Source organism: Wasmannia auropunctata, unplaced genomic scaffold (genome assembly GCF_000956235.1).
Source record: "Wasmannia auropunctata unplaced genomic scaffold, wasmannia.A_1.0 LD334508.1, whole genome shotgun sequence".
Lineage (NCBI taxonomy): Eukaryota > Metazoa > Arthropoda > Insecta > Hymenoptera > Formicidae > Wasmannia > Wasmannia auropunctata.
The window spans coordinates 238,684-260,354 of NW_012028382.1; the positions used below are offsets into that span (position 1 = coordinate 238,684).

Consider the following 21,671-nt stretch of genomic DNA (forward strand, 5'->3'; position numbering starts at 1 on the left):
AACATCGATTCGCACTTAAATAGACAAGTCATTAATCTGTTTTTTTTTTCCAGGAAATCATCGCTGATGCGCACCACCAAAACAACATAAATGAATAAGCGCCACTAATCGAATTGTATTTTGGAAAGAAGAAAGTTCTTTTCTCTCGTTAAAACCAAAAAAGTATATTATATAGATATGTATATTTGGACCATTCCTGCAACAGAAAATAACGTTCTTTCGTTACGAGCAGCAAAAGGGGAAAACGGGGCGACGACGACGACACCGCGGCACATCGCGAGAGCATATAGACTATAGTAGGCCTATTAATTATTAAATGGTGTTTGGACAGCAGGGGAAAATACATGCGTGAAAGTCTATGATCGTTTATTTAAGAACTATTTACGGTCACGAGGTCATATCGCGTGAACATATGATTTAGGTGGGGCACACATAACATTGTGCTCGTGCACGGTCTCTTTCACGGATTGAACGATTGTTCGTTTCATTCCTTGTGGCGCGCGCAAAGGGCTTCAAAAGCGCCGAAATACTTTCGGGCTGTGCCCGACCGCGGGTTACAACGATCGTCCCTGCTGTGTAGAAATTTTTAAAGTATCATTAACTGTTACTGAGGTAAAGTCTAATGCTCGAACATCGCGCGACGGACAAAAGCGATAAAAGCGATTAAGATCGTCAGGACGATAAGGGCGAGGATCGTACGTCGCGCATTCCAAAGGAAATACTCATTGGATGGCGCCCTCCCGTAATTACATAACTATTGTACTCTATGAGAGCGAAAGAGTGTGAACGAGAATGAAAGGGAGATAGCAAGAAAGAGAGAGCATGAGAGAGAATGTGAGAGAGAGAGAGAGAAAAAGAGAGCCGAAATATAGAGGAGGAAATCGAGAGGGCAGGCTGTGTGTGATATAGCGATTGACGGTGTGAAAGGGGAAAGAGAATGATAGCGCGCGAAACGAAAGAGAGAGAGAGAGAGAAAGAGAGAGTTGGGGGATGCGTCTTCGCCACGGTGAGAACAGGAAAAAGATGGAAATACGCGAGCGAGAAAACTGGAGGAAAGGAAGCGGAAGAAGATTATATAGCGACACGCGATGGAGTTTCGCACGATTAAAAAAAAAAAAGAAGCACCTACATCGGCGACTTCGAGGGCACCCGGCATATTTGTTTCGCTCGTATTTCCTTCGCGGTCCTTAGTTTTCCTTTTTCCGTTTACATCTGTACAATCGAGACGTTTTACGTTGTAACGAGGAACTGCACATTTTTAACTAATAATTTTGATAGGCGCGCGCGCGCACAATGGCGCTTGCGAGAACACACGAGGAAACACATTACACACCGACACACGCAAATGAGAACATTTTACACCGTATACGTATATACGTACCATGGAACATACGAGATAAAGTATATACAGTAAGTCGAGAAAAAAAAAACGAGATGTAAGTGATATATTAATCTAGACTATAGAGAGAATGCGTTTGTGTAAATTCGGCGTTTGTTCGAAACATTGCTACTTCTCCATACGAGAGAAAAACACGACGAGCCTATCGTAATTTTTATGATAATCATTAAAAAAGTATCGCCTAATTACAATTTACGAGACATGCACAATTTACCACCCCCGGAACGATACCTTTGTCAGGTTTTTCATACGATGTTTCTACGTTTCTACGTTTATACGGATCTCCAGAGGTAAAAGAGAGGAGTAATTATCTTACGAAGAAGCTTTTTTTTCTATCAAGATCGCGTAGCATAGATCATAAAGTTGTAAACGAGAAGCGCATTATACACGTGTGAGACGCTCCGATATCCGGTAATATCGCCGAGCGATAGAGTGGACAAGGAACGAGTTGTCTTCACTCGTGTCCGTAACCGGCATTAATTTTTAAGTGGTTACATACATATTTACGTGTAAGGGCGGGAAAGAAGTAAAGTTAAAAGTTGTATAGTAAAACCATTTCATTAAATATATCTGTCCGTAAAAAAAAAAAAAAGATCTTTACAACGAAAAGAATAAAAAAAAAAGGGATTCATCGTCCTCTTATTGGGACGACACGTTTTTTTGGCGACGAGAATAAACTTTTTATCGAAATTCTTCAGCGAGCGAATCGAGACTGATAAATACCACGTGCACCACCCGTACCACTGTCTAGTGATTGTTATCACTCTGAGGCACCCGTCGAGGCCAATCCTCGCTCGTTTATTTATTTTGCGCCGGAGACTATAAAATTGTGAAATGAGATCCTTGAATCGACCGCCTCAGACGCGAAAGTACAGTCTCCAGTATCTTCGATCAGCAATTATAATAGTAACTATTCTACATTTATCTATAACCTATAATAAACTGTGAAACAAAGTGTAACAGCGGGGAGTATTTATTTCATCACTGTGTGTCCTGCACAATATCACAACTTAATATACCTTGATACTTATGGGAGTTATGTACAAATTCTTTTTTTTTCTTCATCAAAACATCAAAACGTATCACACTAACTTTTCTAAAGCATTTATTAACGTATCTAGCTCGTCTTTGTTCAGTTCCAAATTCGTGATGCGTCGAGACTCCTTATCTTCTATTGTGAGATCTAACTGGAGCAGAGATTCTCTTAACGAGGCCATCTTGCTCGAACCCATTACCAACTATAACGAGATTCGAGTGAGAAACAAGTGAAGCAAAAATAATATACGCAACAATGATTTTTTTAGTTTAATGTACCTTCAATCTCCAATCGTGATCGATCACGGTCGGCAGTTTCCTCTTGTAATGCTCCCTCAATAGAGCGTCCGTCAGTTGTTCCCTGCGCACTTTCAAGCAAGTAAGAATATTCTGTTGCACTTGCTCGGGTAACTCGTGGTATTCTTGTGGCATCTAGAAAGAACATTTTCCAATAAAATTTAATCTAGCAATACAAAGGAGTTTAAATACAGAGTCACATTGAAGTTACGTCACGGAGTATAATTATGAATAAATTATACTTCGACAAAACTCAGTTCGATTGACGTGGTAACTAATTTTTCAACAGCTATACCTTCTCCTCCACCAGATAGAGAGAGGCGGGATTCCGCAATAACGACGATATCAGCTTGTGAACCCCTTCGTACTCCGCTCTGCTCCAATCCATGCTGTTGGCGAATTTGCGATACGACGGTCCCGGACGACCGCAGATCTCGTCGACGCACGCGTGCAACAGCTTAACACAAAATCAGATCGTTACACGATGATCGGAATAAAAGAGAGGACATTCCCAGGTAGAACACAAGAGTCATAATTATATCATTATGAAATCTGACATTGTGAGGATGTCGTTATGACTTCATTTATATCGCTTATAAGTCACAAATAATGCAGGAATTGATGTCATAATGATATTTACTTTTACGTTCCACCTGGGTTATTGCGTTACCGACCTCCTTCAAGACGTCGCTCTTCTCCTCGCTGAAGAGGCTGATGTACAACGATTGAGTGCTCTCCATGATCGTTTCTCTCACTGTGCGCTCCTCTTTCATTGACGTTGTATCAGTGTCAACGTGAAAGCAGATCAGAATTTATATTCCAGAAACTTTTTGCAAGACCTCATAATTACGTTGCACCTCGCGCCACTTAGGCGACGGCAGATTCTTACAGTCAAATGCAATTTCGGACGGCGAAAGTGCACCCTGAGGGAAGGGCTTTTGCTGTGTTGTTCCACCGGGCGATAGATTTGCGCCTTCAACCTCAAGGCTCTCCTCGAGGTTATATGACGTCTCTCGTCTAACCTTGTTAATTACAACAACCAATATGAGACAACTTTTCTTAATGCGTAATCACACAATTCTCCCAATCTTTTTCATGAGATACTTGAAAATTATCCCAACTTTTTCCCAAAGAGTATACATTCCGACAGCCCGTTGAGGTTAGGAAGGTTTGACATTCCGCCAACAATCTGCAACGATTGCAATTCACATCACCTGCTGATGCATCTTGGAAGTATGACGCACACGTGTCTGCGTCAGGCAATAATGCAGATAACTGATTTATCAATGAAGAGAAGATATATCGGTATTATCTGAAGATACATGATACCGACCGTATTACCGACGGTAAGCTCTACTTACTTCTATACTCTCCACGCTAGATGGCGCTGCCAGCAATCCCGTCCTCCGCGACTGTCCCGACGGCCGACTCCCGGCATTCCTTGCGGTCATGGCGTCCGCGGCGGGCGACCGCTTGTTTGCGTACGTTTCGTTGCGTTCTACACCGCGATTTCTTCCGTTCCCGGATCCTCGCATTCCTCGCACGAATTCCAGATCCTAGCTCACACAATCAGAGTCGACGACACGTTTCAGGAGTTAAGGTATCCCCGTCTTTTCCTTAACCTGGTTAGCCATAAGATCGCTCAATTATTCGCACGCGTGTTGATCGCCGATCGATCCGGCGCCGAGAACACGATTTCGGGAACTTGTTAGAATATTAGTACGTATCCTATATGTTTCGCTCTTTTATTTGCTGCCATTCGTTTTTATCTACGTAATCCACCTACATGATGGTTTATACTCGTCTTGCCTCTACTTAGCACTTGGGCTGCCGTTTACGTGAACAAGATGCAGGTTTACGTGGTTGCAATATGCGACTTGCAATGTGCAGCAACGAAATTTCGAATCCGTCGTTGAATTTTCGAAAGATATGCTATATTAAATAACTCTCGTATAAAATTAACTCTCGTTCGCATTTCAAATGATTGCGAATGTAGGCTATATGGATTTATAAATCGTAATTTCCATAATACTCCTGATCGCGAGAGGCGATTTACGCGCGGATATTTATTATTTATATATTACAAAATTAAATATATTTATAATTCAAATGTAATTTATAATTGAAATGCAATATGAAATTTAATATATTTAATGTAGCACATACGTACATTTATTGTATATTATAGATTTAGTATCATGCGTGTATGTATGTGTATGTATGAATATGTGCATAAGCAAATAAAAAAGTGTGAACGTATACAAGACGCACAATGAAAAGTGCTTTCCCGATTTGGGCGGAAAAATAACACGTCGAGACAGACATGCATTTGTCGTTTTTTTCCCGCGATTTTAAACAGTTTTTTTGTGTTGAAAAAATCTATGCGGCTTGCGAGTCCCGTAGTTTTGTCGAAAAACATGAAACGTTACTTTTCCATCTTTGAATAATAGTCAATTTTTTGTGCAATGCAGAATGGAGAACTGCAGTAAAAAAAAAAGATTTACAAATACTTGATGGTAGTATTTCGTAGATAGGAATTTCAAAGCTTGCAAATTGCGAAGAATATAAAATATATTTTTATATATATTGAAAATATATCAAGAGATATTAAATTATAGGAGACAGACTTTCCGGAATTGTGAAATTGGAAGAGGGAAAATAAGATAAAAAATGAAGTCGCATATAGTATTATATTTTATATTCTCAGATTATATTATAGTCACGTAGTAAAGAAGCGACGGTATTAACAATACAACGACTACTTTCTCGCCGACAGTCGCATCGTCCAAGCACGCATTTACGTTTCGACGTACACAATTGGTCTACCGTAGTTCTTTGTGATTTTGCTGTTTTTATTAATAACATAGAAAATACAAAGTTACAAACAACGCGCGGCTGCGCCGTTTCGCAGCGTTAGGATGGATATCCTCCTCGTGTTATTATCACCTGTGCAGAGGTGCAAGAACAGAGCTCACAATCAGTCCTCTCCTTTCCCCCCCCCCCTCTCTCTATCTCTTCCTCGCTCTGTTTATTGATTAAATATTAAATTAACGAAAATGGGGCGTACATCAATGCTTCGATTAAATACAATAGAGATAATTCTGTAATCGTGTAACATACAAAATGTGGTTACATTATTAACGATCTGTTTCGATTCTGCGCGACCGCTCGTTATCTGCGTTTCGCGCGTGTGCTTTGGTATTTCTTACTCGTCGCGTATCACTATCGCGTAAATTTCGGCGCAAAAGTTATTTTAATGAGCACATTACATAATTACGTTTCGTACAGTCTAATTGAAGAAGTAGAAATTAGAGGATATTGGGACAGGGGGGGGGAGGGAGGGGAGAGGTAGGGGAAGATTCAGGCTCGCCAAATTCGGTCGACCATGCGTGATCCAACGAACCGAGAAATTCTCTCGCGCAGAACGGAAACAGGATCTCAGACTAGGCTCGCGTCCGAGGTCTTCTTCTCAGCGTAAACTATGATACTCGCGGTATCGCTTATCGCATAAAATTACCATTAGCTTAAAAGACGTTATCGCACCCTCCTCAGATCTACGTCTATAATTACGTGCGATTTTTTTTCAGCGAGTTCCTCTCGCCGACGAAATTCCTGCTCAAAGAAGGCAGTCACTTCCCCTCCACGAAAATTATTACTAGAAGCACTTCGCATCTCGTCACTGGTAATTTCGTAGTGCAATCGTTAATTTATATATATATATATATATATATATATATATCTATATATATCGCTCTACCCTAGAAGAAATCGCTTCAGTTATATAGAATGTTATCTTCTTATCTTAACGACTCGAAATCTTATAATTGAACATCCAACACTTATTTTCTCTCGCGCGGTAGAGAACCACCGTGTGAACATCGAACGCTACATATAAAATTATAATTGAATCAATTAAACATCGAAATACTTTCACTGTCCTCCGCGAGACGATCACCGGTACCGAAAGTCGACGATCATTATCACTTCGTATCCTCGCCGATCGCGGCAAGAAAGAGAAAAAAAAAGAAGCGACGACGATATATACGCGTGCCTAGACAACGACGTACATTTTTTATACACAATATATGCGCACATGTACACGTAGCGAGTCTCTCTCTCTTTCTCTCTCTCTCTCTCTCTCTCTCTCTCTCTCTCTGACGAAGGCATTTAAAACAAAATAGAAAGAAAATGGCACCATCGGTTTCCCGTGCGCTTCGTCGCGATGCTATCTCCGTTCTTCATTGGCACTAGGATCGCATCTCAACGCGATCGTCATTCTCGTCCTCTTCGCTTACCCGCTGCCATCTCTGGGTGCGTCTAGCTTCTGAATCGATGATGATGGATATTCGTGTGGTAGTCCGTCATCGCGTCGAAAGTGTCCCTCTTCCGCGGACACCTCCCAGTTCTCTTGATGTACTCACCGAACTCGCAGTTAGGTACCGCACATACGTACGTGTCGATGCATCTGCGAGTCAAAAGGTTTGATATCATATGATATCACAGACTTGATCGAAACGTTTTCTTTCACATATTTTTTTTTATAATCGTTATTCTGCGAATATCGTAGTACTTTTTCATACACAAAATTAGATTTTTGATTCTTAGCTGAGAGAAATGAGTTTTTGTCGAGTAAAATTTTTGGAGTAACAAGGTCATTAAAGCATAAGCGTATACTCATTACATGTACTTGACACTGTTGTACTTACAATTGAAACTAATTTGAAAGTCCCGCAAAGCGCAATTATGATAAAATTTTACGGCACGGACGGCACATACAAACGGAGTTCGCATTATATTTTGTCTCGTAAATGCCGCGGTAATCAGTATGCAGGCGCCGCGGTGTTTTATCATCGCATTTTTAAGTTCGGTACACGCGTGCACCAAAATGCGACGCACCCTGAATTTGGTGGCGAAGTGTGTCGCAAAGAAGAAAAAATGCGTAGGCATAACTCACCCTCTGTCCGCGAGGGAGAAGAATCCCTTCCCGCGTTTGAACCTTATGCAATTTTCATTATTCTCGTGGCAGTCACATTGACAAATGCCTTCCATCGTGATCCTCGGCTTGAATTCAGATGGGCAACGACATCTGAAGTAAATTTTTGTTAAGTTATAAGATTAATTAGTTACATTTTTAATAAATTATATGCTGTATAAGACATTTTTTTGACTCGCTTCTCTGTTCGTAAATGCCGAGACATTACGTTTAAAACTCGGTCTACAATTTCGTAAGCGTAAGTTGTAAGTAGTTGCAGTTGTAAGAATTAACCAATCACAATAAAAAATAAGAAAAATATTTGACTATAATTGGTCAATTCTTACAATTACAACCACTTATGACTATACGATTACGCAATTGTAGACTAGCTTTAAGCGTTAAACTACGAATACAATATACAAATGAATGGATTAAAATAATTTCAATATTTTATTTTCGTTTTATTGTTACATATCAAAAATATGTGTTCTTTCGCGAACTTACGGTTTTTTCGCTGGCGATTTCTTCATATTTTGAGGAGGCAACGAGGACTGATGCCGGTCGACTCTCTGGTCCGCGGGTCTCTCGTTCTCCGTGTCGTACTTGGATCTCTTTATGCATTCGCATTCCGTGTGATTGTAGAACGATAGCTTCTCGACTTTGCCACCCACAACAACGTTCGTGGTCTGCAATAAAATTAGGAATAAACACTGCGAGAATGTCGAAACGCGCGCGCGATACGCATAATCGATGCCTGGTAAACGATACATTATGCGCGAAAGAGTCGGAAAGCACATTCGAGAAACTCGTCGGTATTCTTCTGCATCGTTGTTTATTTATTCGCTAAATATTTAGTTACGCTGCAGTGCGGAAAATGGTTACACGGTGGTTCCGCGATGTGGCCGCAAGTAAATACGTATCGTCGCGTTAAGACCGCGGCATGATCCGCATAAGCAACTTTGTAAATAATGTTGCGCGGTACACAGGAAGCTAATCCCAGCTTCATCCTTTCGTTATATATATAGCTATACACCGCGGTATCGCAGAACTGTTGTCCTTCCTTTCGCATAGAGCTCTTTAAGCCATTTAAGGCTTTTTTTCTCCAGAAAAAAAAACGATCGAAGTTGTGTGATATTCCATATTGCACTTTTGCATACATTTTATGATATTTACGTGTCGGATAACCGGATTACATATTGATCGTAAATACGCAGAATAAACCTTTGGACAGACGAGCACTCTCATCGCGGCGGCGACGACGCGCCGGGCTAATGAGAGCAATGAGACTAGGAGACTGTATTAATATTATGCTTAAAAAAATTAGACTATCGACTCGTACATGCCCGACCCGGTCACTAATTGAGTTCAATTAACTCGGCTCACTTTTGTACCTCCTTCAACCGTACAACAAACTAGGCGTTTTACCGACTGACACGCTGACGGCACAGAAGTTGTCCGTATCGCCGGGCCGCATTTAGCCCGCCTTTAATCGACTTTAATTGCCCTGCATCACTGCTCATATCCGATTTCTACTCGCATCCGACGCGATCCGATCGTTCACCGTTCCAATAACTGACGTGGAATTGACGTGATTTGATATAAATAAACGCGCGATCGCTCGTGAGGTGACATCGAACATCCGGCCGGCAGTTTCACGCCGCACGTCAGTCCGGTTGACGCGATTAATTTCCTAATCTCGTTCAAAAATTTCTTGCCTGTCTAAAAATATTAGCCACACTTTCTGAAACATCTTATAAATAAGTGGACTTAATTTTCACCGTTGCTCCTAATGGACGTCTATTATCGTTTTTTTTTGCTACTTACATCTTTCATGGAAAGATAGATGGGGATCGATTTTCTTCCCTCGCGTTAAAATGTTAAGCGAATTCGATTAAGCTGCCGCGCAAGGAATAAGAATTTGGTTAATTGAAAGCGGTTAATTTAAAATTAGAAAATCACTTGCAATAGAAATTCTCTACGATACGCGTCACGTCGCAAGTAACACACACACATACGTTGCGTTCGTAATTATACCTATTTTTTTGCGATTGGCAACGATTGGCATTGTTAATTAATGCACATTATGAATAGAAAGCGATATGTATATTATATTTAAATATATAAATATATGTATTAGGTATATCCTCGTAGAAGATATACGTATGTATATATAGATGGGATGTATATAAATCCTCAAGCACTTCTATTTCATGAGAAACCTTTCGACCTGTACGAATTTTACATGTGAAATTTAAAGATTTAATCTTGTTGTGCGAGACATCTCTATATTGGTTTTATATATATATATATATATATATAATTTAACGGAATTTTATATACATATTTTATATATTCATATTATATATATACAAAATCTCGTTAAATGGGTCGCGGTGCTCAATGATACTCAATCATCGAGATCGATGACAATGAGCGGACGGAATGACACGTCACGATTGTACGTCCGGTCGACGGTGTTGGACAATCAATCACGGTTAAGATTTTATTTATTCGATTCCGCAGTCGCGCGTAATCACGACATTACGCGCCGCTCAGTTAATGCCCTTTCGCCACGTGGGGTATACAAGCACAAGGGTACGATTGCGACAATCGTTTCTCGAGATGTCATTAGGAAGGCAGGATTGCGACAGTCGTTTCTCGCGGTGTCTTTCAAGGCGGCGGAAAAGGCCGGAGGCAATATATTCCTACGTGTCAGCTGTCAAACAATTATTACTTTCGTCGTATATCTTAAAGTTCCGTTAAAAAAAAATTTCTCACAAACGAAAATCCAGTCAGTTCGATTGAAAAGATCGCCGCGTTTTCGATCGAGATCAGTTCTAAATGCATCCGTAAAGCCTTGTGAAACGGGATACGAATTCGTATACGACAAATTACGCCGAAGGACCGTGCGGGACTCTCTTTCCGTCTTGATAAAGTGCGCGGATCTCGCTGACCCTCTGTAATACGAGCTGCATTCACGGGGCGTTCACCGTCTTTCTTCGAGACGAGCTCCGTCAAGTTGGATGTACATAAGGATTGAGATTCGCGATCGTCTCTGACGGATGGCCTGGCCGAGGGATCGTGGTCATAAATTTCATGTCTCAGTGCCCGTACGTGGGACGTCTTACGGGGAACGCACTCGATCTTTCGAAATTGCTTCATATTCTTACTATTTACTGCTTAACAATTGCACGGGAAATATTCGACATTGTTATAGTTATCTCAAATAACACGATTTGCACGATTAAAACGACTCTTTAATTTTGCTTCTGTCTCTCTATTGCGGATTTCTTTAAATTTTTTTTTTCGTGGAAACGTCATGTTTCAATAACTGTGATATTATCAGGAAATTATTACCGTTCATACTGGTATTTATTCCTTAATCGCATCGAACATTCATTGCGAGTTTCATATTTCTCTTTGCGTGCACCTCGACATCAATAATCGGACGAGAATGCATTTCCTACGGGATGCGTCCAGTCAGTAGAAAAGGTAGTAGCGTGGCACGAGGTTCCATCGGTCTCGTGTTTCAGAATTTTTGCCGGGAAGCGACGGCGTGGAATAGGGCAGGTATGTTTATGGGGTGCAGCTAGTGCGCTTATATGACTCCACGCCCATGGTATAAAGTCAGCTTAAGGATCGAGTTGTCGCCGATGGCGATTGTACGCGGAGTCTCGCAGCGTGAACAGCGTTCGATCATTCCTCGCTCAACGTTCGTTAAGACTCCAGAAGTGACACGGAGTAATTTGTGGCAAACGAATCGCGACAAGATCGATGAAAATTACACGATATGCTGACAACATGATATTTATTATCAGAAGTAAGACAATTCATAGAGCAGTTTGCCGTGGGACATATTTTACTTTGCGTTTCTTAATACCCACAGTCTTTCGCACACAGTTATAACGATCGCGCCCGTATAATTGCAATATCGAGCGATATAGGAAACGGTACGTTCCGTGAGACGGATTTCCATAATGCCGTAGAGATGAGCGATTTGCAAGAGCGGGCTTCCTCGAAGGCCCTCACCGTGAGTCGTCCCGCGTGGATCACGGGAATTCCGGAATTTAATTTTCAACGGAGGATTATCCTTCTCGCGGGATCGGAGCAGCTGACCGGTCGCCTCATTAACATTCGCCGTATCTCGCTCCGGGCGTTCGTTCGTGAATGGAACACAGGAACCCGAGCACGAAATCACGTGCACGCCGGTCTCGGGAGATCGGTGAACCGTGTCGAAGGCACGTCCCCCAGATGAATATCCCGTCTTGTCTGCTCCTTTTTTTTTACTCTGTAAACCTAGTATCCCCGTTAAAAAAAAAATTCAATTATATGCCATAATTAAATGCCTTTACTTTTGTACATATAAAAAAAATCAATAAATTCGCGACTGGAGCAATAAATTAACAATAAACGAGCATTTAATTATGTATATTGTTGCAATTTTTTTCACACTCGCATACTTTCCCCTATCATTACGATACAACAAAGTGCAGTTATAATATGCAGTTAACGTCGAAAGTGTAAAGTACCACGCCATCGTGTTATTGTAAATGTGTATGTTTGCGCAGGACGATGGAAGCTGAAAGAAGGAGGAGGAGCAGGTCCTGGAGGCATCGGACAATGGCGGAGTAATTATAGAGTGAGTAATTAATTTATTATTTCATTTACTATTTGCAGAATTAATTTATAATTATTTTATGCGTACTGCTGTTTTTTAAAAATTAACAAAATATCGTACTAATTTCACAGACACATGCGCACTACAATTATTTATTGAAGCGTCATGTATGTCGAACATTGCTATAATTTAAATATATTTGTGTTTTACAATTCGACACAGAATGCAACATAGTTCATATCCGCTGTTACGGAAAATGATATATTACATATTTAATTATAGCATAAATGCATGACAATTTGATATTAATCTTTTATATTCTATTGTTATCATATTTATTAATAACTTGATGTTACATAATACATTCCTTTTGAAGAGAAAACATAATGATGTAAAATTGTAAAAATATTTGTTATTGCTATTAGTATTCGACTTGCAAATTCTATGCGATCCAAATCGCCAATTAATCCAATTTAATTTGAGAACCATTGTAATTTTATCCTTTTTATATTAGAATTCTCTACATTAATTAATTTTGAGAACATAAATAATTAAAATATTATAGGATAGAATATATGTATATATATATTTTTTTAATGGAAATTGGCGTAGGAGTTTATCTCTTTTTCTCTATTCTATCGATTAAAATCTCGCTGACACGCATAGGCTATGATACGCTTAGGATACGGGAAGACGCGTTCACAGGTGTAATCTTCCGAGACCTTTCGAGACCCTCCGTTTTACTCGAGAGCGACCTTTTCGCGAATCGACGGTTTCATAAAATGTTAGGAGTACCCGGCGCGCGCGAAATTAGCAGGATAGAGTCGCGCATTCACGAGAGAGCAAAATAAACCGCGAACGTTATGCTTACGCGCTACTTATGCCACTTTCCAATAATATTTCGCAACAGACAGATATTTTTCAATGACTACCGCCTTCAAAGATATTATTATTACTTAATGCGCTTGTGTAAATCCCGTCGGGGAGAGCGTTGACTCGAATCCCGTTGAAGCATCGTTTGCTGGTCGAAGATCGACTTGTCATTATAACAAAAGTGTCTATCGAGCAGGCGGCAGCAACAGACGTCACATATCGCATGACTGTCCCATACACAAAGTTATCGGATGTCTTAAATATCGCAAAGGATCATTGCATCTTAAAAAGCGTAGACTAAATAACGTCGACAGGCCTCTCGCTTTAGTGCCTCGGCATACTATATGTTGTAAGCGATATTAACCGGATATACTAATGTGCACAACAACTTTTTTATTAATATTGTATATACATTTGCATAGATATATCTCGACGTTCTTTGAGTCAGCGTTTTTCACGACGACGAATCTCTATACGGATTCGCTTTACGGGTAATATTTAATGTTCGTTGTGCGATTAATACACCGGTAGACCGTGCAACGAAACGTCTGACAGTTAAAATGAAACATCCCACCCTCCCCGAAAAACGTAACGAATCCTCGATTAATCGACTCGTTTCGGGTTTCGGCAAACCGAAACGCGGCCGCCCCCCGGCAACAATAATTAATTCCCGGCGTCCGACGGTAATTAAAAGACGGGTCGCTTCGTCATCGCACCCACACGGCCGCGGCGCGTGGTGTTGGGAAAAAGGCGCGCGTGAGCATGCGGGATTACAATGTGGCTTTGTGCTGCTCACGCTCGTGCGTAATTAACATACAATATTCTTCGGTGCAGGGAGGTCTCTCTCTTGTATAAAAGAGGATCAAGACGTTCGATTTTTAAAGATGCCTCGGGAACTTTAATCCGTTAAGTACCATTATCGGTACTCGTATGTAGATTCGGCCAAGAAAGTACGAACCGTTAGAGGAACGGTTGCATAAGTCATATCATCCTTCTTAGTCGAACGAACGGAGACGTCTGAAAGTACATTTGTGCCCGTTTCTCGGGAGATGTATAAAAAAAAAATCGAGTTAAACCCGAGTTTAATTTCCGCAGCTGTGCATGGCATTTGTCCGCGGATGTGCTTCGTTAGCATAATTTTTATTAACGTAGTAAAAAGAAAAGAAGAAACGTTAGATAAATTCGGAATGCAAATCAGCTTTCGCTCGCTAGTAGGACTGCTGTTTCACGGGGCAGATGGGAGTTGGAAGATACGGTGTATCCAATGTCCGTCAACCAGTCTCGATCTCTGATACATGGTGTCTTTGGAGCGATATCATCTTACGTTCAGGTTCGTTCGTATTTATCAGCACTTTCTTCATCTCCGCCTTCCCTTTCGGAGTTTCAAAGCTAGAAACTCCCTACGGATTTATATCTCCCGATCTCGCGTGCGTTGTTTTATTGAAAAACTTTTGCCTCCAACGCTTCGGCGATGAAACAATGATTGTATTGTTTTTAATGAATGAAATGAGATAGAAACGTTGTGATCTTTTGATCTGTTAACTTATTTTTATTCTTGTACTCTTTCGTAGAAAAATATATGTGTGTTTTCGAGCGCGCGTTCGGTTCGCATGCGTCAGATTTTCACGGGCACGCGCTCCGTAAGTGCTAAGACCGATTTGCATGTGATTATCGGTGGGCGTTCCTACATCGACGAGATCGCGATCTTTATCGCGTTACCGTAACCGTGAGATCCCCTCGGCGAGGAGATTACACGGAAATTAGCTATGGCGGCTATCGGAATCAGACCGCGCGTTCGATTTCTAATTGCCCGCGCGCGGATGGAAAATCACGATCTGTGCGCGATCGAACATCGGGATAAGCCTCGGCTTCGTATCCCCGATGCCCGATGTCCATCGATACACAGATCGGTATCTTGTCCAATTACTTAAGTGACTCCTGCTCTGTAAATACGCGTCGTAAATTCGTCCGAGTGACAGCGCGAAAGTTCGTCGTGGCCGTAATTAATTGCAATTGTGCCCTCGCGAGGAGCAGGCCGGTATTTTTACAGAAATTTATCGCATCCCCGAACGTCTTCATTGACTTAAGCCGCGCGCGGCGACCGTGGGTCGTACGTAATTCCGGTAATTTCGGTGATTTCGCGATAAAGTCGCCGTAAATCAACGGCGCGTCTGGGTCAGCGGCGCGGTTCGCCGTTCAACCTGTTTCGAACCAGATTCGCAGAGTCGCCGCTGGCGAAACTGCGGCGATGCGGTGGCAGCTAAATGGCTCTGTCAATGAGAGCGGGTTGTCCTCCTCTCCCCCCGCCCCCGCTCTCCGCACCGTTAAGTACAGGTTTCTATCAAGTTCCACGATTCCTATTCATTTGATAAACGTCGTGCCGCGTTATCAGGGTGTCGATGTCATTGACCTTACCGATTTATATGTTCCACATATTGCCGTTACAGGATCAAATACGATTTTCCTCTCCGAAATATCCTATTGTTAAACTAATCCTATAATAACCTATAATAATTATTCTATAATAATAAAAATAAAAATCCTATAATAATTATCCTATCGTTAATCTGCTTTTAATTTAAATATAACTATTGGCGATTAACGTACCGGGATTATTGCGCTTGCGGTCGACATTCGAAAGGATCGATTAAACACACTAATGTACGGCAGTACCATCCTCCACATAAATGCTTTTAACAAAGAGCATATCCGTAAATAGTTATCGCGTTTACGTTACACGCTAACACCGCCGGCCGTTTGGGTAACTGCTTTCCGATGATACGTTTGTGTGTACGAAACAGCGGTGTTCCAACGAAAGTTCCTGGAATATTGATTAACGATACCTAACTTCCCGCGTCTCGCGCCGGATAACGATCGGTCCGAGTCATGCCGGTTCTGTAGTTCTGCGGCGCGTATTAATTAACGTTATAAGGCCGACCGGTTTGTTCCTCTGTTGCCGGTGGCATACGTGCTGTCGACACGTTAAGCAGACGTATGTGTCTCTGCAGCCTTCGAAAAATTTTCCATTTGATTTGTAAAAAAAAAAAATTTACAAGAATTTAATAAGCTTCTTCAAATATTTGAAGTATCCTATAAATTAATAAGTGAGACGAAAATACTTGAGTAGCAATTGCATTTGATATTCTAGACTCTATTGTGCAGAATCCATCGATGCAGATTTATCTGTAAGAAGAGTCATGCATTTTCGAGAAGTCTTATTTTACTTTTCTGTATCTGGAGCCAATAATGTTAGAATTCTTTTCGATCGCACTGGTAATTAGACGCGAGCGAAATCATTCCGTTGACCGTGCGTTTGATTAGCATAACGCGTTATAATGCAGCCGGTTAATTCATCTCTGCGGCACGAGCGGCCGCGGAATGTCGTAAAGTTTCTCCGCCGTTGATCAAGGATGCGTGCAACGTGCGACGGGAGGAAGCTAAGTGCGGGAGCATTTCACCCTTTTTGCTCTCACGCGCTCGGTTGCGGAATGCGCGGCCAGACGCGCATGATGCAGCGGCGACGCGACGCGATGCGTTGCGATGCGATGCGATGCGATGCGAGGCACAACCGCGCACGTGTAACGCCAGCCGGCCGGTTCGGTAAAAAGCGTGGAAATTAACGACGACCCGCGCGCGTTCGCGTTTTACTCGCGAAAGAAAGAGAGGTCGAGAGATTCCGCAGACGAGTCACTCGATCTCCCGACCTCGATCGTCTACCGTAGCTTCACGGCTGCAAAGTCGATCGGCCTGCCGGTTCAAGAATCGTGGAATCACGAGGATCCGGTGAAAGAAGTAGATTATCGCCGACGTCCGCTTGGCTGCTGATGTGAATATTCAATAAAAATCCGGCACGTATAATAGTAGCGTCCATTATTAATCTTGTGTCTCGCAAATCACTCTGTATCGCGATTATAAGATGATATCGAGTGAAATGATACGATATTTCGCCCGCAAGGCATTTCGTAGAACGACTTAAATACACATCACCGCACCCGCCTCCGGGCGAAAAAAGGAATGCGAACGAGAAGATAGCGAGAGAAACGAAAGCATGTAACAGATAGCTTTGGGGGAATTACAAAAGTGTCGCGATTACATTTCGCAATTCCGTCCCGACTTGTCCCCGAAATCGATAATGCCAACACGCGGAGTACGAATTTAAAAGTCAATCGACGTGTCGGCAGCGGAAACCAGTTCTTGCGTCGAACGCGGATAAGATTCACGAAGATCGAAGGCGGAGAAACGGGGAGGCGAATGAGGGAACGGAACCCCGGCGAAGGAAACATTAGCCTCCGATCGACGGTCCTGTTAGTGAATGGAACGGAATAAATCGGTGTTGTGCGCGCGTAACATGGCCGGCGATCGGCCAGCGTAAGGGTCAACAATTGATGAGAGATTAAGACCCGAAGAAGGAAGTTGTTCGTGCGTCGTTCCCTAACAGAGAGTCGCATAACTTATCCATCGGTAGCTTCCCCGTAATGATTTATGGACGATTTAGCATGTTCGGTTAGGGAGTACTTACTGAGATGTTTCGAATGTCATACAGATATCACGTGGGATTATTTTCGATGTCGAAAAAGTGCTGAGGAGGGGGGGGGATTTCTCATCTATGAGTCAAAGCACCGGGAAAATTAACTGCCGATGTTTCGGTTGACGCCGGAATGCATCGCGCGAGTCCGGCTTTGCGCGTCAAAGCGTGGTCTATGGCTGTTTGACAGCCAACTAATCTCGGTTTAGCTTCCCAATTTATGTCGCTCCCATGTGGATTACTAACTTCTCCATTACCTTCATTTGCTTCGATCCTGTCTCTAGGATTTCTCGCTCATTTATCTTTGAAAAATATAAGTCTTTGTCGTATTTAAATAATTGTAACTTTTTTGTATCTCCATTTACTAATGCTTCAGCTCTCCTTCTACTTCCTCATTCTCAAGATTTTTCCCGGTCGCCGATCCGATAATTCATCGATGTAGCGGTTCCATCGGTATCATCTTTCACGTGATCTTGAAGTAGGCGTGCATATACGCGGAGGCCGCGCATTAACTTTCGGCGGATTAGTAGCTACGGGCGGGTTTTAAAGTAGCCGAATCGGGTGCCACCGCGTACCGTCGATAAATCTACCTTAATACCAACGGACGGGCGGATGAAGTCAGCTTAATATCACGGATCCACCTCCGAGATTACGGTGAAAAGTTTATGAGCGCGCCCGGGGGTTACAGGTGCTCGTTTACAGGTGAAACTCGGCGAGCACGATGGATGCCCGATCGTTTCGAACGAGATTAATCACGATTTCCGCGAATGTGCGCGGAAAGATAAATTCCGTTTTACATGTACAAACGCCCACGATGCTACTTCGGCTGTTGCTTTCTCACGAGTGTGTTTCACGTTTCGACATAGGCAAGCATTGTCGGCACCGGCGGCGCGTTTGCTCGGAAAACAGTTTCGAGCTCTCTATTATCCGCGCGGCCGGACTTTTGCGCGTATTTATGCGACGGGGCAGCGGTGCCCGGCAGGAACATATATATACGTTCGCACGTACGTGAGATAATTGGATCTCATCCCTATAACCGATGCGAGGTTCCCTTTACGATACGTTTCATTTGTACGCCCGTCTAATTGCAAATGGTTCTATTAAGCGTCAGCACTTGAGAGCCACAGTGCAATGGGTATGTCTACGCACGGTATAATCAATCTCAATTCCTAATAATCAGTTATTAATTGTGCAATTTATTAATCTTACCATCGATTCACTAAACGATCGAATACATATAGATGCTATTGCTCACGATATTGCACGCCACGTATTATAATTTAAATATTATAAAGTTAAGAAAAATTTAGAATTTTAATATGAAAATCATTGACTCGAGACAACGACATTGTTAATAAGAGCCTACTGTAAATGTCTTTTTGAAACCTTTCTATCCAAGTACACATAATTTAATTTTTCGATGTAGCAGAGTTACTGGTGGGCGTAAAACATTTTGCCGAGTTTAAAGTGAAATCAATAAGCCTCGTGAATTTAATTTCATCGTTAAATTGCATTTTCTCTCGTAAATCGCGTAACGACACTGTAATTGGAGACCGAAAAGTCCAGAAAGAATCGGTTACGAGGTTGCAACCGTGAAAGGTTCCTTCGGAAGTTCGCGGAGCGAACCACGATTCGCATGTCCAGAAATTATCGCTGAGTAGCCGCCGCTAAGTATCGACGAAAATAATTGCCGCAGGAAGGGAGAGGCTCAATTATTATGGCCCGTACGAAAGTAAAAGGTCGTGACGAGATGCACGAAGGCCATAAACAAGAATTACGCGAATAAAAAATGGAACGGTAATGCTCTCAGTGGAAGGTCAAGCAACATTAATTGATCGGATATATATGGCGATCCGATAATCCGCTATAACGGAAACGGCCTGATCGTCTTTCGCTCGTAGATTTTCTCCCGACGATGTTACGTGGCGTCTTCTTCTCGGCGAGGATGAGCCAGGTCGAAGATTGTCCGTGCGAGATGGTCCGTGTATTGTATCAAGGGGGATCTAATTACGGGGCCCCGCTTCCTGCAGTAATTAATCGGCACGACCCGGAAGATTTATGTTGAACTGCCGCGCTCGCCTCCGCGGTTCGCTCACCCGCTCGGCAAGGGCTGTGTGCTTGTCTCTCGCGTCTTGGTTGCGAGCATCCTCTACGGAACACAGTCCTTCCTTTCACGTCATTCCATTACGCATGAACTATTTATTAATATATCATAATCTTGTAATCCCTTAAAGTTAATTTTCATCGTGAGCGAGTGGTGAATCGCTCGGCGTTGTGAATCGCGGACAAAGAGCGGCGAACAATTTCGAGAGGTCGGAAGAAGGAGGATTTTAAAAAGAACCACTTATAAATTCGGTTATAAATATCCTCTTCCAAGGACCTCTCGCGAACTGAAAGGGTGCACGCATGCACCCTCGAGAGTAAATACTTCACTTGGAAAGTGAAGCCGCGCGGCTCGATCTTCTTCGGTTGGCTAGTAACATGGTGTTAATATTAGCGGCGTCGGAATCCCGCCAGACGGGCCGATCGTTTGAAATACGAGACGGGAACAATGAGTTTCCGGTCAACTTCGTACCTTGGACGAGCGACAATGGCCTCATTGTCTTGGTACGGGCTGCATAAAGATGCGCTCCCGCGCCGGACTTGTGAGTCAACCATGCAACCCTTCGCAGAATCTTGTATCGCTGGTGTTCACGACAGGAATATCGTATGGCTTACATCTAATTATTCCGTACCATAAAAGGAAGCTTACGACAAATTTATTGCCGCTGAATTAATTAATTTGCTGAGAAATTAGCAATCGCGGCTTTAAAAATGATATATATTCATAAACGTATTTTTTTTTGTCGGATTTGCCGTAATCCTTAAAAGTTCTCTTATAGTATAAATTTGAGTACGGAGGAAAAAGAAGGCTGGTAACATTTAATTAATACACTTAAAAAAAACTTCGCTATAATTTGCGCGAATATTCTAGTATTGAGTATTACAAGCAGATTATTATTACAAATGATATCTGCATATAAGAATCGGGGATCGATCGCATTCGATTATGCAATTGTAATGATATTGTAAATAGCGGCATTAGGATTGCAATCGATGTTCTCACGCGAGCAGATTGTTAACCGATCAATTGAACAAAGCGCCGTTAACATACATACCCGTCACCTGCGGGTAAAAAGTGCACGTCCGTTCCATGGATGAACACGTCGCCCGCTATCGGTTCGTGTCATCGATCATTGCGTAACCGTCCGCGCGCATTACAATATTTATCCGTATTGTTAAACGCGGTGATCTATCACGCGTGCGTCGCCCGGTTGCCGCGATCGGCCGCCGACCGGCCGGATCGGCGAGCGATCGCCTCTCTCGGCGCGTCGCGTCGTCGCGCTCGTTAATCTTCGCGATCCTGTCGCGAGGTGAGAAGCTCGTGCGGGATTCCCAGGTGGAGAGGAGGCGAGGAGAAAGATCATGAGGATCACGATCGCGCGGGGCGTGTGTTAAACGCGGCCGGGACGATGAACGCATCGCGCGAATTTAACCGCGCATTTACAACGCCACGAGTGCACGACGGCCGTCGTAAAACGCGCTCGTAATCCGATCTGGCGTCTTGATCTGAATGCCAACGATTTAATGTCCTTTGTGTGCGCGCCTTGGCGCGGACCGTGAAATATATCAGCGCGACGCTCCGCCGTGAAATCTTCGAGAAAACGTCATTTCTAGCGCGTGGCATAAACTGCCAAATTTCCAAGTAGTCTCGTAAACGCGCGTGAATGAACTGTTTGAACGTTACGGCTGTCAGGATGAACGAAAAATAGACGTAAATGAATCGTTTGCTCGGGCTTCGTCTCCCTCGCTTCTGGAAGACATGCGAATAAAACCAAAAGGGGAACTTCATTTGCGTAAGGACGCCGGGTGGGAGTTTAACCAACGTCTTGCGCCGTTACTTCGCGCC

At 42.7% G+C, this 21,671-nt stretch overlaps 3 protein-coding genes across 6 annotated transcripts in view; 1 reads left to right on the top strand and 2 right to left on the bottom strand.

Annotated features, from left to right (window-relative positions):
• LOC105458484 (brain acid soluble protein 1) overlaps positions 1-2,359 on the top strand; it is a 93,402-nt gene extending 91,043 nt beyond the window's left edge. For all 4 annotated transcript variants that reach the window (XM_011703817.1, XM_011703818.1, XM_011703819.1 and 1 more), the window contains exon 8: positions 54-2,359. In XM_011703817.1, the coding sequence (XP_011702119.1) occupies positions 54-98 (45 nt within the window). In that variant the 3' untranslated portion in view covers positions 99-2,359. The remainder of the gene's footprint in view (positions 1-53) is intronic.
• LOC105458482 (COMM domain-containing protein 8-like) lies at positions 2,357-3,961 on the bottom strand. Its single transcript, XM_011703816.1, has 4 exons — positions 3,406-3,961; positions 3,027-3,188; positions 2,714-2,866; positions 2,357-2,637 (listed from the first exon to the last, which is right to left on the bottom strand). The coding sequence occupies exons 1-4, from the start codon at positions 3,502-3,504 to the stop codon at positions 2,482-2,484; spliced, it is 570 nt and encodes a 189-aa protein (XP_011702118.1). The 5' UTR covers positions 3,505-3,961; the 3' UTR covers positions 2,357-2,481.
• A 1,446-nt stretch (positions 3,962-5,407) lies between these two features.
• Positions 5,408-21,671, bottom strand: part of LOC105458485 (uncharacterized protein DDB_G0283697-like) — an 82,787-nt gene continuing 66,523 nt past the window's right edge. The window contains exons 4-6 of the mRNA XM_011703821.1: positions 8,211-8,392; positions 7,686-7,817; positions 5,408-7,196 (exon numbers count right to left, since the gene is read on the bottom strand). Of these exons, the coding sequence (XP_011702123.1) occupies positions 7,049-7,196; positions 7,686-7,817; positions 8,211-8,392 (462 nt within the window). The 3' untranslated portion in view covers positions 5,408-7,048. The remainder of the gene's footprint in view (positions 7,197-7,685; positions 7,818-8,210; positions 8,393-21,671) is intronic.

Excerpts from the sequence above, each read along its gene's own strand:
- LOC105458482 (XM_011703816.1), bottom strand. The coding sequence starts at position 3,504 with ATGAAAGAGGAGCGCACAGTGAGAGAAACGATCATGGAGAGCACTCAA. Across the intron at positions 2,867-3,026 it reads TCTATCTGGTGGAGGAGAAG|ATGCCACAAGAATACCACGA; the intron begins GTATAGCTGTTG and ends TGTTCTTTCTAG. Across the intron at positions 2,638-2,713 it reads ATCACGATTGGAGATTGAAG|TTGGTAATGGGTTCGAGCAA; the intron begins GTACATTAAACT and ends ATCTCGTTATAG.